A 22,283-nucleotide genomic window follows, 5' to 3' on the forward strand; every position below is an offset into this window, starting at 1 on the left:
ATATAAGTGGTTTTTTTTAGTTCGTTTATGTTATCGTTTTGCCACAGTTCCGTACATAGTTACAGAGCTCTACACGAAAATATGTACATAAGCAACTACGAGTACGTTAAGTAAATAATGTAGCTCTATATGGCGGTGCTCAGACGTTCGTCCGGAATGTCATTGTGTGATAATTTAATCTCGTCGAGATCGTGGGCGGAGTTCACGATAAAGTGCTTCCTCGCAAATACTTTGATATACTACAACTACTTGTAAACATTTAAATTGATAATTGTTGTTAGGATCCATAGTAATAATGATCTATCAGGGCGCCGTGCAATATTTAAATTGATAATTGTTGTTAGGATCCATAGTAATAATGATCTATCAGGGCGCCGTGCAATATTTAAATTGATAATTGTTGTTAGGATCCATAGTAATAATGATCTATCAGGGCGCCGTGCAATATTTAAATTGATAATTGTTGTTAGGATCCATAGTAATAATGATCTATCAGGGCGCCGTGCAATATTTAAATTAAAAATCAAATATTCTTTATTCATTTAGGCCTATCACAGGCACTTATGAAGCTTTCATACATATATGTTTACATAATCGCGAGGCGATGTGATAACTTCGTTCACCAACTTAAACCTGAAGCTACGAGGGTTCCAAAAGCGCCCTGATCTAAAAAGCGCACACAACAATGTGGATGTTTGAAAGGATTATTAATGCAAGAGTGTTTATGCATATATCGCCCGGAATCTATTAACCTCTTAAGTCAAAGTCAAAAATTTATTTATTCAATTACGACCGGCCCATAGATGGCACTTAAGATCCGTAAATAATCCGAGAATTGTGTACATGGTAGTGAGATTATGGCGAAAACCACATTCGTACACTTAAAACTAAAGCTTCGAGGATTCCAAACGCGCCCTCTGGTGTAATAAGAAGCCCACAACAAACTTAACCGGGTGTTTTTTGTTATCACCATCTCACATTGTCATTTAAAATTGTTAGAAGAGCTACCTGGTTAGAGCATAATTGAAACAGAAGCGTTTTTATCGATAACGTAGTTATCCCACTTCTGAGCACAGGGTCGTCTCTCATAGGAGAGACCACTTTAAAACATAGACCCATCACAATGCTCCAGGTACAGACGAGATTCAGTCGACGGCTGACTTGTAGTGGAAGAAAAAAAAATGTACGGATGCACTGTGAAACTTCATAGTAAAGTTTATGAATAAGTTCGCAAGGGTCATCGTAGCTTATGTAGAGGCTACGAATAATAAAGATAGGTATCCCAGCTAAGGGTCATCAGCCATCACCCAACTAGGTACTCGAGTGGGCCTTGAACGCAATCTAGTTAGAGAAACAAAGGAAAGAGGGCTTATACAACATATCTAAGAGGATAGACGTGCATCCACCTCAGGGCTCTATCGCAAGGTGAGATCTAAAGATAGAGAGTAGTCTACAGCTATAATTAAAATATATAAACTTCATACACCGGAAGAGTTTGTATGCCCCTATCTTTGAACGCGCCTTGGAAATTCCATTCCAATACGGTTTTATTTGATTAACAAAAGCACATGCTATAATAGCTAAAAAATGCAATAAAATTTGATATTTTTGGACAGGTAACATAGATAGGTACTGAAATCATAAGCAGCATACTTTCTATCCCGATATATACTTTATGTTGGAAAAGAGCAATCTGCTGAGTTTCTTGCCGGATCTTCTCAGTGGAATCTGCCTTCCGAACCGTAGGTAGAGTCACCTACAAACAGACTGACTTGACGTTTCAAAAGTGCTTATAAACTAGGGCTACTTAAAATAAATGAATTTTGAATTCAATAAAGGGGCAAGCGAATAGTCCTCGTAGACATGCGGCAGTTTTTTTTTTAATTTAAAATATAATTTCGTACGAATTACAAAAGGGGCAATCAGGCTCTTTCTGGAGGCAACCGACATTTGCTGAGATATGTAGACAGCGGCGTTACAATAGATCGTTACTGTTCAATATGACACCAGGGACCCAGTGGCAAGCATAGATGGTATGCACAGGGTATGCAGATGATATAAAATGAAGAAAAGCTCCAGTACGACTTATAAAAAACATATATTTATAACTCGTACAGGAGATTTTCTTCATTTTATATCATATGCATACCCTGTGCATACCCTCTATTCACGCCACTGCAGGGACCAAAGGAACCTGAGACGCGAACAGAAGAAGACGAACCGTTATGGTGGGTAAAGTAAAGAGGCTAGGTCGCGTATGCGTGAAAAAGTTCCCGAGACACAGACAATGTGTTAAAACAGTTTGGGGCAGGATATAAATAAGTGATGCAGTAGTTCGAAGCCTTTAATCTCGTAGTAAATGCCGACATCGTCTAGACAGTGTCGCGCAGTGGCTAGAGACGATACAACAATCGGAAACAAAGATTATATATTGAAAGCCCTAATTTCCCATTCGCATTATAATATTAATTTGTATACATCATCATCATCATCAGCCTATCTAAGTCCACTGCTGGACTAAGGCCTGTTCATTTGCACGCCATCTCGGTCTATTGCTGGTTAGCTGCATCCAGTTCTTCCCTACTGCCTTTACAATATCATCTCTCCATCGAGCTGGTGGTCGGCCGATGCTTCTGTGTCCAGTGCGCGGTTGCCAATCCAGAATCACTCGACTCCACCGCCCGTCCTACCTTCGACATATGTGACCCGCCCAGTTACATTTCAGGGCCGCTGCTCTTTGAACGATGTCAGTGATTCCAGTTCGGTTTCTGATCTCTTCGTCTCTTCGTTGCCCGTTGAGCCACTTTGAGCCGACGCACTCCTTCTTTGTAAGGGTCCATGTCTCTGCTCCATATGTCATAGTGTAGGGTAGGACACATTGGTCGAATACTTTGCGCTTTAAGCATAAAGGAATGTCTCCCTTAAGGACGTCTGAGAGTTTCCTAAAGGCTACCCACCCGATAATACCAGAAAATTTGGATTGAAATGACTTTCATTACTTTTGAGACACAATTGGTCGAATTTAGTTCACAATCGAAAACATGATGATAATTTATAATACCGTCCACGGTTGATGTCGATCGAAGTGCTACTGTATAATGTTAACATTAAATAACAACACTTTCGCTGATTACCATCGGCTAGGAATATGATTGCATTAATGAGTAGATTGTTTGTTTAATTTGAAATGGTAATAAATGACATTATAAAATTAAAGTCTTACTTTCTTCTTATTTGTAGAATAGAATAGAATAGAATAGAAAAACTTTATTGCAACAAAACACAAAAGGAAAAGCACACGGAATACAGTAATAGTACTTAGTACAAAGGCGGCCTTATATAAGTGATCTTTTAAAGGCAACCTAAGCGTACGAAGCCGATAAAAAGGTGGAAAGTGGATGGTACATGAAGTGTGTAAAAATAAAATACAAATAAAATAAACTTACATGTAATTTTATTTTATTATATACTATATTTACATAATAACTACAAAAATACCGGTATAAACGTATATATATACTAGACTTACACAATACTCAATTCCATAGGTATACGGTTGGTGGTTAATAATTGTACAGTTTATGTTGGATATTTTTCATGTTCTCATATGGTTTAAAAAAAATATATAAGCAAAGCCGTAGTGATTTTTTAGTTTAAGACTTATTTTTTCTTTTTTCTAGAAAAAGCTGTTACTTTAACTTGATTTTGAATGGACTTAGCGTCATGCAAGATAGTCCAATCGACTACAATCTCTTCAAAATAATGTAAACACATATGTTTGAACGCTTCATCATTGCTTGTAACAGGCATAAGGCCTACATGAATAAATAATTAGTCGCACATTTAGGGAGTCGTGCAAACGAAATAAAAATTTGGCGAGCGATGTGACTAGGTGGGTCGCGGTATATTGCGTAGAGCAGGGCATGAAAGTTTGTACTATGAGAAACTGACTAAGTCGCGAAATAAAAAATGGTAATAAATATAAATTAAACACAGATATCAAGACCGCATTATACAAAGGCAAAGTCTAAAATATCTTTATTCAAGTAACCATATTCTTAAACTTAAAACTATAAGCTACGAGGGTTCCAAACAAGTCCTGGTCTAAGAAAAAGCCCACAACAAACTTAGCCAGGTGTATTTTTTTGCTATCACCATCTCACATTGTCATTTACTAGGTACCTATGCTTTTAACCTCAACTGCAAAGAAATAAATATTTTTCGTATAAAACAGATTGGGGTAGCGATCTATACCTACTGATTTGACTCTAACGACAAAGATATATATTTTATATAACCTATATATTTTTACTTTACTCACATTAAAAGCAAGAGGTTCCCGTCTTCTTTAAACATTAATATAAAACGAAGATTCAAACTTGACTAGACCTTTCGGGTTCGTGACTTGGTCAGAACTAATTGTTTATTGCTCGCGATAAAAAATAATGTTTTGATACTTAATTCTGATACGGCTTCCATAGCACAACAGGTCTATGGAACTTTACTAAGCAAGCTATTATTTACCCCACCAGCCCGCATTGGGACGACGTGGTCGGTCTAAGCTCTAGATTTATAACTAGCCGTTCCCCGTGTTTTCACCCAGTAAAAAATAACTACTTGCATTCCTAGGCTAGATATCTTAAGGTAGGAAAGTTATGTTTTAATATCATAGCATATGAACCGCGTACTCATATTCATAAACTTACCGTGTAAGAAAACTGAAATGTCTTATTTGGTAAGGATACACAGTAGTTATTTATTACTTAACTCTTCATTTGTATACCACAACATTAACATATACCAACATAAAATAAAAACAAAGACATAAAGAAAGAAGTTATTCTACTTCAAAGGGCGGCCTTATTGCTTAATAGCAATAGATAGGTGTATGATATTTTTTTGTTGCGTATTTACGTATTACGGAAAAAAACAGCTCGGGGGCGCTTATACGTTGAGCTTGCTTTATAAATACCATTATTTCGTGCAGAAATCGTATTGTTACTGTAATATTAAGCCTTCTGTATAAAATAGCTTTCACACGGCGAAAGAAATATTAAAATTGGTTTGGTACTTTCAAAGTTTATCGATTACAACAAACACAAATATTTTATCTTTATGATATTAGCATAGATACAGATCAAGTTATAAAGTGTCCTATGTACATACAGACAGCCTTATTTTATAATTTTAGAAGCGTATATATTTAGATTAATCGAGAAATATAATATCATACGTCAATGTATGTCCTTCGTACAATTTACGTTGAACGTAATATAATATTGACTTATTAAGAAGTGGAATGCTGCAATATAAATTGTATTACCATTGCGTTTAGAGTTATATTTGGACTGCTGTACGAATCAGACAATAACAAGGGGAGATTTAGGGTTGTCAACCTTAACAAACTAAAAACTGAATAAAAATAAATTACCTCTCATAGGAGAGAATAAAGAAGGGAAATAAATAAGAAGAAGATTAATATAGGATAGAATATGAAACAGAGGAGAGTTAACTTTCTAGCTTCTTCTTAGACCAGGGCGCGTTTGGAACCCTAAAGCTTTAGTTTTAAGTTGACGAATTTAGTTAACGCCATCAACTCACTTCTATATTTTACATTTAATTTACGCATCTAAAGTGCCATATATGTGCCTATTTGAATAAAGAAATATTTCACTTTTGACTTTAAACACATAATCTTAAGTTTTCGTAGCTTTATTATCTAGGTAGGGAGAAAATCAATCTGAATTTCCTTCGAAGAAAACTTGCAAAACATTTGTTTTTTTTTTAAACTAATATGAACTATCTTAAAATCTATGTTATATTATATAACTAGATATTATATCTAGTTGAGCTGATCACTGATCAGTTTAATAATTATGTAAGAGTTGACAACCCTAGCCACAGATGGTATCATCAAACACGACTGTTGGTATTTTAACGACGATGCTGCAAGTATTCCTACAAACTTCATTTGTATTGTGTCCTCTTTTTCCCCACCAATCACTATTGTGGTTTTCAATGGCGTGCTTAGTTTTTACTCAAGGTAGGCGGATTGTAGCGTAGTTTTATTATTTAATTCATATATTATAAATTTTACCACATGGAATTCCACAGAATCCAGTTGCAAAAAAAAAAATTTAGAGAGCTTAAACTAGAAAGCATATTAAATCATTTAATGTCCGAAAGTTGAAATTCTATATGCATATTAAGTATTTATTCTATAAATAGTTTACCCACTAAATCATCTGACCCTAGAACCAGTGTACACTCGATTTATTGGCAAAATTCGTTTTTGGAACGAAGTTCCTTACGGCAGGCTTGGAGGGGATAGGGATTTTGCTGCGCGACCGAACTGAAAAAAATGTGACAGTAAAACCGTAAGAAAAAATCCGTGGAAAAAAGTGCGTGGAATAAAACCGTTAAATGAGACTAATTCTAGACAGTCGCATACACAAGCGTTCTATTTCTATGTAATTTTATGTTGTCAAACAAAAATAAAGAGACATATTTTGTTATTTTAGTTGATAATTTGAATTACGATGTTTTTTTATTTTAAGTAATTTATTATTTCCTAAAATACTGAATTTTCTAAAAACTTTCTTGTACTTAAATAAAAACTAATCAGCAAAATTTAAGAGAAAAATCAAGAAAACCTACATAAAATTGAGCGAGATTTTTTTTGCAATTTGTGTCGATTCTACATTAGCCGAAGGAACTTCGTTCCTACCTGGTGTCCCACGACACCACATCATTTTTTTTTTATTTATTATCAGTTTTGGGTTCAGAAGCGGTTGTAGAGTTCCCTCCAAAAAAAAATTTCAAATATTTTCAATGTAATGTCTAGAATTCGACCCGTTACAGTTTTGTTATAAGTATGGATGTTACTCCACCTTTTCTTTATTTGGTTTTATTTATTTCAGTTCATAAATGTTTTAAATATGCGGGCGTTCCGTGATGACCAACTTTTTTTTTTAAATTAAATTCCACTTAATAAATGACGTACGAAAACATAGAACGCCGATAAAGCGCCGGTAAAGCGCGAAGAAAATAACCGTGTATTTATTTCCTGAGTCAAAGTATTTTATATACCTAATAATAATAATTGACAAATTAAGCAAATGGTCTTCCTAATGATAAATGGAAAGCCAATTAATTAATTTAATTTATATACGCTACGCAGGGTAATTACGTATCTCACGACAGTCTTGCGACGGGCGTAAAACTCGCGATAATTGCTGTCAAATCCCACTTTAGCATACAAAAAATAGAAATGTGACGTTTGACAGCAAGGATTGCAAGTTTTACGCCCCTTGCAAGCCTATCAACGGTTGGGAATCCACCCTGCGTATCCCAACAATTCTGCTTGGCGGCAGTACCTACATCTCCGGAGTAGCTCTGTCACAAAAAGCACTACTAATTCTAGAAATTGTAAGTTTATATCACGTCTAAAATTAAACTGGGTGATCTGCCGGTTTCCCTCGCTCATCATACTTAGTTACAAAAAAAGGAACACTATGGGTGATGATTTATGGCTAGCAGACGTTTACCAGGTATTTTTAATACATCCGTCGGCAGTCGGTAATTAAGTACACGTGGCACGGATGCTGTGGGACTCATCTGTGAGAGTTCACAACTACTAAAGTTTACATAATACCTAGTAAGACAAGTTTTGCTTGTGAGAATGAAATGTGCTTTTTTTTTGTTTAGGTATACTATCAATAAGTTGTTAGTCTATCCGTCCATTCCTAGGGCAGGGGCATTCTTTTTAAATCTGTGGAGAAAACACAGATAGTTAATAGTTAAATTTATAAAGAAGTTTTACCGATATGCGAAGGCCAGAAAAAGATTTTGTGTCCTTTGACCTGTAGTGTTATATAATTTGGAAGCTTTGCAAGCAAAAGACACATGTAAACTCTTGCCGAAAAGCAGCATCGGCTACTTCAAAGACTCTGCACATGCGCTTCACATATAACTTCCAAATGATATGAAAATTAAGCTTAATTTGCTCTACCTACTTACTCCGCCAAAAGCAACAGAATCTGTAAGGTGTTATTTGTGATTTCTTCAATCTTTATACTCCACACTAAATAGATCTTTAGCAATGTACTGTCTATGCACGGTTCAATTGGAAACTTTCGTGTTGTTTGTTAACAAATATTTATTGTTATTAATTATTATTAAGAACAATTAATTATTCTTAGCATTCTTATCAGTATGAATAGTTCTTAGCAATTATTCTTTGTAAACTCACATCTCCGGAGTCGGAGTGAAACGTGAGTCACCTAATCAGTGACTGCCACAGCCGAATCCTCCCACCATACCAGACCAGAGAAAAATGACGGAGTGAGCGTGTGCGTGTGTGTGTGTGTGTGTGTGTGTGTGTGTATGTGTGAGCGTGTGCGTGTGTGTTTGTTTGTGTGTGTGTCCTGAACGGATGAACAGATTTGTTTGATCAAAACCCGGGACGTTTGATTTTCACTCTCGCTCGCTTTCGTTCTCCACTGCGCCATCGAAGTCGTCAAAAGGAACGTCATAAAAGCGATCTTAAGCTGTATAGCTAATGTGATCCTTTCAGTTGTGCGCTTATGTTAATTCGAGGTCCTACGTAACGTAACAAAAACAGCGCGCACGGTGCCGGGCGGCGCATGGTACGCGCTTGCGCATAGTTGACTTACGACTTCTACAATATTATCACACGTTCAATTGAGGTACAATGAATGTCGAGATCGTTCAACCGAGCAGTAAAAAATACAGCGTTAGATAATAACAATGTGTTATGATGTGATTTTGATAATGTAATACCACTGAAGAATAAAATACATACGGAAAAAAACATGGGCAAGTATTTTTAGTTTTAGTATTATTTCTCATTTTAGTATCCTCCATTGACGTGAACGTCAGTTCACATAGATGTAAGGACAGTGGCGTGCACTCCATACATGCACAAAAGCACTACCTACCCTACCATTGATATAAAACTCGTAAAGGAGGAGAAATCGTGCCGTTTTATGCAATTTTCCTGGTGCATACGTACCCGTCCGTTCCGTTTCATGTTTTATGCACATCCGTTTTATGCATACCCTAGTGAGAAACCCAGTGCACTGATGTAAGGATTAATAAATAAATAAATAAAAATAAATATATACTACGACAATACACACAGCCATCTTGTCCCCAAAGTAAGCGTAGCTTGTGTTATAGGTACTAAGATAACTGATGAATAATTTTATGAATAATATAACATATATACATATAAACACCCGGACACTGAAAAACATTCAACTTGAACATTTCATCACACAAACATTTTCCAGTTGCGGGAATCGAACCCATGGCCTTGGATTCAGAAAGCAGGGTCGCTGCCCACTGCGCCATTGGAGCGTTCAAAATTATTGACGAATGGCACTTTTCACAATAGTAAAAAGATCGAAGAAATTTTAAAAGATATCATACAGTTTCTCCTGCTTTTCGCGGAGCATAGCAAATCAAGCTTAATTTTCAAAATATATTAGCGTGAAGGGTCTAAAGAGAATCTCTCTTTGTTCTGAGAGAGAAGGCCTGTGCCCCGGAGCGGGTGAAGAGTTGGTGAACGAAGTTATCACCATCCCCTTACAATTACGTGAACATATGTGAAGAAACGCTTCATAAGTGCCTGTAGTTCAATAGGCCTATACCTATACATAGATAATTTTCTAATTTGAATTTGAACATTAGATGTAAAATGCAGGGCAAATGCTGGGCTGTAAACCCTTTCTATGTCGTGTAACAGACAGATCTTCTGTTACTATATAAATATAAGATGAACTTTTTATAACGCTTAATATGAATAAATGTAATTTCTATCTTCTTTCTTTCTTAAATAATTACTGTCAGCTGCTAAATGGTATAAAGTAAATAACCGTGCCAGTTCGAGAAATATTACTAAAGTGGAGTGGTTTTGATGCTTCAATATTAGTCGTGTGCACGGTTTCTGTATGATCTTAATTCTGTGATTTACGGCATTCAAAAATTACGTCTCCAGGTATTATTTCGATACTGCAATATACACCGCACCTGAAGCGTAATAAAAACCTTAATAGGTATGAATTTTGACACTTGGAAAAGGTTGAATTACTTAACAGATTGTTTTCAATACAGCCGGTTGTTGTGTTACTTCCTTTTTATTTGACTTTCGTTTTCTTATTTTTTTTTTTTTAATAAACCTTCATATATCTATGTAATTGAGTATTATGTAAGTTTATAATAGCATAAATATATACCATAAATATCTATTCTAGTATATTTAAATTTTTTATCGATATTTTTGTAGTTATATAAATGTAATATGTATGTTCATGTAATATTTTATTTTTGGTAATATGCTTTATGCACCATCCACTTCCCACCTTTTTATCGGTTACGCAAGCTCAGGTTGCCTTTAAAAGATCACTTTCAGTGATAAGGCCGCCTTTGCACCCTAGCACTAAGTATTATTACTGTTTTCTTTATGTTTTTCCTATTGTGTTGTGTTGCAATAAAGTTTTTCAATTTTATTCTATTCTATAGGTGTTTTCGGAAAACGCATTCTCATTATTCAAATGGAGGTTATACTCAGAAAGGGGTTTTGTTCTTCAATTAATCAATTTTTAGTAAAATATACCTACACTTTAATTTTATCAGATTAAAAAAACTGCTCACGTAAATGCCTGTACAATTCATATTATTTAAAATTCTCTATAGAATTCTTTTAATGAAAATTATGACTTATTACATGGTATTATAATAAAAAAATAGGTACCAGAAAATTTAATTGCAGAACCTTGAATACCAAGTGGCACTAGATTATTCACACGTAATATGAATGAAATAATAACTAGGCGTAAAAATAATTTGTTAAACTATATGTATTTAGGTAATCGATTTGTACTACTTGTGTATTCCGTTCAAATCAGACGAAGTTATGACTATACAGAGCATGAATGGAATCTTCAAGATTATTGAGAAAATGTGACTGCAATAATTTGAACGTTAGAAGCAAAACTAATCTTGCAGTGCAGTACACTAGGCTACACAAAATAAGCAATTCATTTAAAGGAAATTGTATAGAAATATACAATAAGTTACCGGACGATATATAGAGGAAGTCTCTAAAAAAGTTCAAAGTTTGTATTAAGCGAAAGCTTATAGAAAAGTCCTATTATAGTATAAAATATTTATTTATTATTTATGTACCATAAATTGTGATTGTGAACATAAGATACATGAAATGTACAAAGGAAAGCTTATCTCTATAAGAGATCTCTTCCAGCTACCCCAGGATGTGAGTAAGAAGATTTAGTTGTGGTATAGGTCAAATAAAGGTACAATATACTTCATAACTACTAAGTATATTTAATATATCTAAATAATAACAATATTCTACATACTAATACAATAAAAATTGAATATACTATATATATATATATAAGTGGTATGTATATATAAGTATTATAAAAACGATAGTATGATATGGATATTATGGATAGTATGGATGGTACTTACTCCTAAGCAATGGTGGTTAATGTTATCGTGTTATATGTATAACCAAGTTGTGGAAACTTCATTGGTCTATGTGATACAAAAATACGGCATTACTTTTATGTATAATTATACTGTTTGTTTCCCTCGAAAAGCTAATAAATAAATAAATAAAAAAGCTTGGGTGTGAACAATCGCTGTAACCAGGTTGCTTCTTAAATATTTTCAAATGACAATGTGAGATTGTGATAACAAAAAGGTACACCTGGTTTATTTTGTTGTGAGCTTCTTCTTATACCAGGGCGCGTTTGGAGCCCTCGTAGCTTTAGTTTCAATTTTACGAATGAAGTTATCGCCATCACTACTCACTGCTATGTTCACATTTTGTATATATTCAACGCATCAAAAGTGCCATCTGTGTGCCTATTTGAATAAGGAAATATTTGACTTTGACTTTGTTTTTTATTCTATGTATTTGTTAGTGAGTATGTGCTAACTGATATTTTTTACTTTTCTATGGTAGGAACTAACGAACTCAATATAGTTTTTTCTTTTTTATGTGATAGGTAATAATTGACAACCAATCATCTAATTAGAGTGGTTTTAGATGCTTCAATTTTAGTCGTGTACACGGTTTCTGTATGTTCTATTTATGTGAGCTAAATAAATGAAAAGCAGCCTGCAAACATTACACGTTGCTGCGTAAAAAAGGAAGATGCGGCAAACACTCTCATACATATGTACGATATTATGATGTAAAGTAATAATAAAACTGTGGCTTTACGAAAGCAAAAAAGAATAGCCTATTTACAGTCTAAAAAAAGTCTTTGAAATCGTTTAATTCGATCATTTCTACAATGGGGCCGCACTTGCGAAAGTTTATGAAAGGTGCGTGCGCAATAGAAGTAGGGAGGTGCTAGTAAAAACGGTAGGCACTTTGCCAGATGGAAACTAAAGTGAAATTCCATTCAACGAAATCACCACACCAATCTAAAAAGGAAATTGGAACCAAAACGATTTTCATATGTATGTTGTGTATTAATGGACTGTTCAAGCAGATGGCCCACGCGATGGCAAGTGGGAACCCATCGCCCATAAAAAGCAAAACTTCGCAGTGCCTGCAAGGAACATGTAATGTTCCACCTTGTGTCCATCGACCTAGATCGCATCTTGTAGGTGTTAAACTCTTATACTACTAAAACGTACTGCGCTTTCATTGATATCACAATCATGTTAACTATTGGACGTCCACTGCTGGGCATAGGTCTTTTTATAGGGAGTATTAAACTCCACGGTCCTGTGCCGATTGCGTCCAAAGATACCCAGCGACTCGTTTGATGTCGTCCGTCCACATAGTTTGGGGTCTCCCAACTCTAAGTTTACCAGTGCGAGGTCGCCATTTACTCCGCCCACTACCATTTTAGCTACGCGACTCGCTGGGCTATGTCGAATATCATAAAATTTACTAAAATATCCGTGAATGCGGTTCTTTTGAGCCTTATACTACAAACTACAAAGAAATAATGTAAATATAAAAACAAAGAAAAAAAAGTCAGAATCGGCTAATAGTTATCGGAAATATTATACAGATAAAGAATACAGAAAAACGAGTAACATCTAGTTATAAATACATGTGCTTGATGATTGGTAAAGAGCCCTCTTCGATATCAGAAGTGGGATTTCAACACACATATTTAAGACAGGAATTGTTATTTATGTAAAGTCCGGAAATATATTCCAATTTACCTTCATAAGAAAACATAAATCCCTGGTCAGTATATCTCATCAGTCTAGTGGAATCATGTTCGACTATGGATCAGGAGGGCCTGAGTTCGATTACCGGGTCGGACTGAAGTAAGTTTTTCTGTTAAGGTATTTTCAGTCATTCCCAACTAGGAACTTGGACAGAAAGTTAAGTAGTCGCGCACCGATACCGATTTTTTATCATTATACACTAATAAGAGATCAAATAGTATGGTCACATGATGCGAAGAGACGAGAAATATGTTGTAAAGAAAGCATTGCAACTACGAACATAAGAGAGGTAGAGAATGACCTCCGACTTCGTGGTGGTCCAGCATGACGAAAGTCCAATTGGAAGAGGAACTGCCCGACCCGACAACCCAGGACAGATTATCTCGGTGCCAGCAAATTGGGAGAGCCGCCCCACCTAAAGTGGGATATATCTAGGAAGAAGAAGGTATAGTAACTCTTGATGTCTCTTTGCTGTAAAACCCTCTCTTCAATGAGTAAAGAGGCCATTCACAGACGGGCTTTAATAGGCCGAGGAGGGTATAGGAAAACTAACCTACATATTCTTTATAAAAGAGAAATGCAATATCCGTTTTAAGTTGATTGCACTGTGCATGTTAAAGGCATGAAGCTGGCCTCGCGCGGCATGCATATTGTGAGGTCACGGAGCAACTTAGTTAAATGACCCCGGAGCTTGGAGGCGACTTTAGTTTTAATTGCTTTATATTAACCACCTACTTTCCGTTAGTCATGGTCTTAATTAAGATGGCGGAATAGAACGACAAAAAGTCATACGAAAATATTGCAACTTGAAAACGCTTCCATAATATGAATACAAATTCTTTTATTATTCTTAATTTTAATTTGTATTATTGTATATTCATTTAGTTTCGAGAAATTATGGTGCTGTCAGTGATTTGAGAATGGCATCAAACTGATAACTGTCACATTAATATTATGCAGCCTGCTAGTTAGTAAAGATAGATTTGATATGACAAATAAATGCCTAAACGGCACGGAATTAAAATTATATGAGCGTCAGATGTCCAAAAGATTTCCTAAAAATTATTCAAAATGAAACTAGTGGGCGGCATATAGGATAAATAATATTCTTAATAGATGATCCATAGACAAAACTGATCAGATAGAGAAAACAAAAGCGAAACAAGCAGAAACAACCCTCTTCGGAAAAACAAAGAAGAAGAAGAAGATAAAAGATACGAACAAAGACATTAATTTTAGCAATGATGATATTATAAATATTTGCGGAACACACATTGCCTTTTGCATACCATAAACAAAAGCTAACCTAAGGTTTGTTTAGTTACTTAACATTCGTATCACAAAGCTCGTTTCTCGCGCGTTAAAACGTACGCATCATACAAAATTTTGTCGCAGGAGAAGACACTCTGTCTGTTTGTTCTTCAATAAGAACACGATTACTGTTTACAAAAAGACAGCTGATTTTTCCAAACAGATAGATTATAATTTCGGATATTTTGGTCCGTAATTAAAAATTAAATCCTTCAGACAATCAAGAACGATTAATCTGATAGATCCACTTGTAGACAAAGGTATTTAAAGAATTTGGTCCTATGCTATTCTCGCCTGGTAATTTTCTGACGTTCTTTTCGGCGTTAGAGGCTTCCCCACTTTAATACCTGGCACATATAGCCGTACAATTTTTTACCAGATTATTATTTCAGTAGCCAGTTAATATAAAATTAAAGGAATCTTCTTCTTTATGTAAAGGATGTATCAATTGTATAGGTTACTCATAGACTCAAAAAACATTGTAAGATAATCTAAATCCCTTGAATAATTCTTTAATAAAGTCGCGGCTTTTATTTGTATATTCCAGACAACTGTTCGTATCGATTGGTACTGAACACAATGTATTCAGAACACGATTGTACTGAACACTTATTGTTGGTATCACATTCCTAACGTACGTGACCTTCTGTTAATAATAAATTATCAAAGAGCTGTGTCAAAATGTACCCATCTTGGCATCAATACACAAATGGTTCTTCAAATTGTGAACATTTGGACTTGAATGGATTAAAAAAGTTTTGATATGACATTGATGAACTGTAAAGTGCTGGTTTGGTACACCTGAGAGCCAAAGAAATCAATATTTGACATACCTTTCCTAATATCATTTCGCGAATGCGTAAAAGTCCACGAAAGAATTAAATTGATTTAATCCTTAACAAACGGATGAATCGGAGGACATTTCATTGGGATGAAACTTCGCTAGTCATAAAACTCCTAAATACTCCTAACGTAATACATATTATAATGCCTTCAAAATGACTTCAAGGGATTTTTAAACATTTAACGCGTAGGTAGGCAAAAGATACTATGTAATATGTTTATCAGCTGTGTGGGATGCAAACGGTGTCGTGTGCAGCTGGCTCTTACCCGGACATTCAGCTAGGTGGCGATATTAGGAAGCTAACTTTATGTCGATAAAACAACTATAGGATTACAATGACGATTAACAGAGAAACGGGAAATGTAGATTTAAATACATTTATATTGCATAATATGTAACAAAAAATATTCAATTCCATGCCAGTTTCAAATTAACTTCAATGAAATGAGAAGATAAAATTTACGCGTCATAGAAAGAAGTTAAAAATAATGAATGATTATTTTAAGACTAATGGAGTTATCTTTATTGATTGTCAGAAGACGTACATTGTCGGTTTAACTAAAGTCCACGAAACGAAGTGACGTCAATATCAATACTAATGACACTGGAGCTCATCATTGAATAAAAAAGAACAGGCTTTATCGTTTCCTTTACTTCAATTCCAATGACTTAATTCAATTTAACCTACTCTATTCCATTTCTCCAAAACATATTTTCTTCGTCTTCTGTTTTGAAGGATTACCTGTACTTCAACCTCGAAAACTTTAAATTTGAAATAACAAATACTAAATCCAGAACTTTTAATTTGGGAGATTTCAAATATTAAGGACAAAGGTAAATGAATAGACCCCGAAACTTTTACCGGAAGACAAAGCAATAGTAAAAACGAAATAGTCGAAACATCACAATATTGAAACAAAGGTTGAAATCGTGATCACTCGGATAAGTTAGGTATTTGAAATATTTTATGAAGCGTGAAGGCAGACGGAGAGATTAGACTGTATAGCGAATTGGCAAATTGCTATTGTAATATTGGTAGTTTCATTAGATTCGATTTATTATAAAATTGGCAGTAAAACGAGTGTAATATATCTAATAATCGTAATAACACCAAATGGAGAAAAGAAATATAAAAATTTTACATGCGGCGCCTACATTTGATTACATATATATTTTTTCAACAATTTACGCAATACGAATTTATTTAACAAACAAAGAAACCTTAAACACGTATCCTCACTGTTTGTACACAACAGGCAAGTATAAGTTTGTCGGTTAATAAATAGTTATATATTTATTTGTTCTAATGAAATTACATATATACGAGTATATAGTTAGATATAGATATTTTTTTAAAAGAAACTTCACATCTTTTAATTCACATATTGTGTATATTAAAAAGTTTACAACATCAAAATTAATTAGTCTAAACTGGGCTGTCTGCCATACGTCATTAGTGTTTGAAAAGGGTCTGATTATTGAGGTCAATACTTAGTCCCTTTTCAGCTTTACGAAAAGAAAAATTATCATGTCTATATAGAAAACAAAGGAGTTCAAACAAATATATAGCATTAAGGAGTTCCAGTGCACTACGTACTTCATAAATACTCAAACACACGAACGTAGCTCGTAATAATTCAAGGTATGCCTTGATATCCTTCATACTCAAGCGGATGGCCGTTTTTGGTTAAGCTAGATCAAAAGGAATGGTTAGTTGCAATGTCGCAATAGTTATGGTAGAATTAACAGTTTTGCAATGGATTACCAACCTCCGGTGCCAATCATGAAGTCGGGACGACACTTTAAAGCGTGAGAACCGTGCAGTAGCAAGGTCTGTCGCAAAAAAACGTGAACGACGTTGATGGAAACCCGGTAAGTGCAGTATGTATTACTATTTACAATTTAACTCATGGAATGACTGACTGACTTATCACACTGTTCAATAAATTAAGCTTAACTCATAACATGATAATTGGATTATTTCAGATAATTTAGATAATTTCAAAGTCAAAGTCAAAAATATCTTTATTCAAGTAGGCCCATAGGTGGCACTTTTGTTGCGTAGATTACATGAGAATTACACGTTAGTGAGATGATGGCGATAACCATATTCGTAAACTTAAAACTAAAGCTACGAGGGTTCCAAACGCGTCCTGGTCTAAGAAGAAGCTCACAACAAACTTAGCTGGGTGTTTTTTTTGCTATCGAATATTTCGTGTCTTTTCGAGGAAGTCGTAAAAAGACGGCGACGTAATTAATAGAGCTGTAATTTGAAAGCTTTCTGAAACACAGAATGAAGTGAGATACAGAGAATATTTTTAAATTTTTTCATAAACTGGAAAGGACACAAAATACAAATAAAATATAATTTTATGCAAAATTATGAAACCTAAACTGATGAATGAAAGTCGTCTCATTTCTATATCAATTTTCATAACTGCAGGAAACAGACAGTAGATACAGTGTCGCTGATAAAACATTCAGACATCCGATATACTTATTTAGAAAGGATATGCATCCGAGAACTCAGAATCGATTGCCTCTAGAACGTCACACTTACTAACGCTGAACCAGATGAGAGGCCATGGATTGTGGATGTTGGAACTACCTATACAAGACCTATGTCCAATAGTAGAGGTCAGTAGTTTGTAGTGATGTTGATGATGATGATGATGTTTGAGAGTAAGGATTATAGCCGGTAATAATCTGGAATTATTCATCTGTGAGGAGTTCAACTAAAATCAGGAAGACCTCAGCAAAATATATTTTGCATTGAATCCTACTATATTATTAATATTATAAAGGCTACTTTTTATCCCGATTCCTAAGTAGTTCCCGAGGAAAAATTGAAAATTGTTTACGAGCTAAGCCGCAGGCAGACAGCTTTGAAATTTTGTATGCATGTCACCTATGCTATGGAAAAGGACATGTACTTTCCACACCGATATCTCAAATACTTTTCGTGGTAGGGTTAAAAATTGTTAAATAGCGAAGCTTTAGACCCAATTCTGAAGTCCAAGCAGACGAAGTCGCGGGCAGAAGCTAGTAGAAAATATTTTCAATACAATAAGCTTTGAATTCAGAAAAACTACTCGGTAATTTGGATTCATTAACCTTCACTCAACCTTTTGACATTCAAAAGCACCGAACTATCCAATCTTAATACGTCTTTCCACGTTGTATTTACACAGCTCGTCTTACTAGCACGTATTCGAGACCTATTTACGACTCGATCCCACCTCCCAGGGCGTCCCATTTCGCAAATTGCTACACGTCAACAACATTTGCCTCATTGGATCTCCTTGATGGAATCAGGTCGAAAGAAATTCAATAAAACATTTAGAAAAACTCTTTTCATTTATCAAGGCAAAAGTTATTCAAAGTAAATTCACTTACACGTATAGGTAGGAACATGAAATAAATGTCCTAATGAACGAGTACGTTTGGTAAAGATTTGATGTTTTAAAGTCCCATGATGACTTCAAGAAGGAAAACGGAACATTTATTTCAAAGAACAACCTTCGGAACCAGTTGTAATACAAGATCGCATTCAAATATTTATTTATACATAATCGGTGGCAGCCTAGTGGGTAATACTTCGGTATCCCTTTCGGGGGTACCGAGTTCGACCCCACCTGACACATCTATCTAAGTTTTCGGAGTTATGTGCGTTTTAAGCAATCCCTTGCATGATACGACTATTACCAAAACCCTTCTCATTCTGAGACATGTTCCCTATAAGTTGGCCGGTGATTAATTGATAACGATGAACTATCTAACTAACGGACACAACGAATAATTATTTCTGACTGTTATGGTGAAGCGGTGATAGCCCAGTGGGACTTCGAGTTCCCTTTCGGGGGCCCGAGTTTAAATACCAGCACGCACCTCTAACTGTTCTGAGTTTGTGTTTTAAGCAATTAAAACATCACTTGCTTCAACGGTGAAGGAAAACACGTGAGGAAATCTGCATGCCTGAGAGTTCTCCATAATGTTTTCAAAGGTGTTTGGAGTCGACCAATCTGCTCTGTGCCAGCTTGGGTGACCACGGCATTAACCCCATCTCATTCTGTGAGGAGACCCGTGCCCTCTAGTGGGCAGGTAATGGGTGAATATGGATGATGATGACTGTTATGGTATTAGCAGATGTGTGATGACGTCATGCATTCTGATTCTTATACGTCACAACTCACAGTAGCCGATAATCACGATCGATATACGTAACTGACATAACTGTGTAAACTAAACCAGATGTTATGGGCAATAAACTCTCTCTGTAGATGGAATACTAAGAAAAGTGACTGTTCAAGAAATGCCTTTTAGTAGCTTTGCAGCTTGGTTTGAATATTGGAGTCGTAGTTGAGACGGAGTGCACAGTGTCTACGACTTCGTTATCTTAATTAATCAGGGCCCAGGTTAGATATATTTTTTAAGCAATTATGTTGATAAATAAACAATTTTTTTCTTTCTTTGAGAGAACAATATATTCAATCTGTTATTATCAAATATTAGATAATAATGTACCGATGAAAGTAGCAAGTTAAAACACTAAAACGAAATTGGCATACAAATAGAAAAGTCTTCTTAATCACATCTTGGTGTGGCTGGAAGATATTTTGTATACATTCGTATACCGAAAGAAAACTATATAAGAAAACCGTACTAAATGCGGACGAAGAACTCGGGCAAAAATAAGTGAATAATTTCATAAATAAACATTTAAACGAAGTCATAGTTTGATATGACGAAATTAAAAGCTAGAAATTATAATGTACAAAGCACCAAACTCACATTGTGTCCCCAAACATTCTCGTCCAAGAAACTAGATGCTAGTACGTGAGCACTGTACACTGTAGCATTATAAAATAACAATTAATAACTATAGTATTGTTAACTTCGAAACACAATGTTTGTACAAGGCGAGAGTATGACTGGTTCACAGGTGGTGATAATATAACATTTATAGTTACAATTTGCAGCTATCTCAAATATTCAATGTAAATATTATATTCTGTACTGTCAAAAGCTGATAAACTCGATCCCGTAAAAAAATGAGGTCAGATCCACTAACAATGTTACGTGACGATAGTCTTCAATTCAATTAAAAATACAACTCACACTGGCTTCGTTCTATAGATTTGTATGGAAAATTCACAGTCCTCTTAGTTCATCAATAACAATCCAATGCTGGACTAAAGGTCTCTCCCAGATATATTTCGACAACACACACATCGCAACCTAGCTCCAAAGTACAAACACGCATGGCGTAGAGATGACATAACGGCATTAGAGAACGTCATTCCTTTTTCCGTGACGGCGTGACACGGGTAGATTTTACTGCTTAGGCGCGCCAATAGAAGTTCCACATGAAAAGTAGTGCAAGGACGATTAAATGCCGTGAATTGAAAACCATACAAGTTTAACAGATTATAGGTGCGTTTCTAATGATGCGGACACGAACGGGTCGATGACGTCAGGGAATAGACAAATCATATCATATCATATCGAGTGAAGACGTGATAGTTTTATTATTAATATTTAATAAGTAAGCAGGGAGCACTTTTTAATTTCATTGGTAAAACGGACAGTTCACCACAATGTAATCGTGTAATACGCAAATACCTGCCGTCATTCTTTTACTTGACACCCACAACGCAATTCTAAGAGCTTTCTCAAATTTCAAAAATGCAATATGTTACCTGTCCCCCGCGATTTTTTCGCGTACGAGTCAATACCTTATATTATGACAGTAATAATCACGGACTTTTAATGAGGAACAATTCCGTCTTCAATTATTTAGACGTAACTTTTTGACGTTGCGCGCAACGGAAGCCCCCAAAAGGAATAATGATTCCCGTTTTCGTAACATTTCTTTTTAATGATCCGCACCTATTGGATGTAGCGTGATGTTATATAGCCTAGAGCCTTCTTTGTAAAATAGACTATCCGATACAAAAAGATTTTCCAATTCAAAACCGTACTTTCTAAGATTAGTTTGTTCAACCAAACAAACTTCTCAGCTTTATAATTTGTATACATTTTTTTATAAACACCTGATACTTTTTCGAAGATTAAAGAGGAGGAAGAAATCAATTAACAAAAACCTGGGTTGTTCGTAAACGCAATATCGTAAAAGTTTACGAGAATTTATACCTAACTATAAAAGTCTCAATCGTTCAGAGAAATCCACATTTCATAGTTCAAAGAAATGTTCCTACCGACATAATGGAAATAGAGCAACTTGAAGTATGAAACAACCTCATATGATACAATGTGAGAGTGTTGAAAAGTGAATCATCATCATCTTCATATCAACCAATTACCGGCCCACTGCAAGGCATGACTTTCCTCCCACAATGAGTAGGGGTGAAGGCCGTAATCCACCCCGCTGGCCCAGTGCGGATTGGTGGACTCAAGGTTGAAGAGTTTTTTTTTCATTCAAAGCATATTGTCTTATGAATATTTTCTCATCACCATCATATCGACCGATTACCGGCCCACGACAGGCCACGTGTTTCCTCAGTGAAAAAGGGTTAAGGCCGTAGCCCACCACGCTGGCCCTGTGCGGATTGGTGGACTCCACACACCTTTTGAGAACATTATGGGGAACTCTTAGGCATGCAGGTCTCCTCACGATGTTTTCCTTCACCGTTGAGGCAAGTGATATTTCAATTGCTTAAAACGCACATAACTTTGAAAAGTTAAAGCTGCGTGCTGGGAATCGAACTCGGCCACCCGAAAGTGAAGTAGAAGTCCTGCCAGGCCAGGCAAAAGTATATGTTAGGTAGAAAATGTTAACAGGTCTATAGGAAATGCTATCCTTCTCACAATGCTCCCTGCTGAAAAAGACAGAACTATATTTATATTAGACCTGTCA

At 35.5% G+C, this 22,283-nt stretch overlaps 1 protein-coding gene across 2 annotated transcripts in view; it reads right to left on the bottom strand.

The window, feature by feature from the left end:
- LOC120630737 (TBC1 domain family member 12-like) overlaps window positions 1–22,283 on the bottom strand; it is a 73,978-nt gene that overhangs the window by 25,507 nt on the left and 26,188 nt on the right. The window contains exon 1 of one of the 2 annotated variants that reach the window (XM_039900031.1): window positions 20,198–20,318. The exons of the other annotated variant lie outside the window; for it this stretch is intronic. Coding sequence (XP_039755965.1) covers window positions 20,198–20,214 — 17 coding nt within the window. The 5' untranslated portion in view covers window positions 20,215–20,318. Of the gene's footprint in view, window positions 1–20,197; window positions 20,319–22,283 lie in introns of those variants that run through there. 2 annotated transcript variants of the gene reach the window in all.

This window comes from Pararge aegeria, chromosome 16 (genome assembly GCF_905163445.1).
Source record: "Pararge aegeria chromosome 16, ilParAegt1.1, whole genome shotgun sequence".
NCBI lineage: Eukaryota > Metazoa > Arthropoda > Insecta > Lepidoptera > Nymphalidae > Pararge > Pararge aegeria.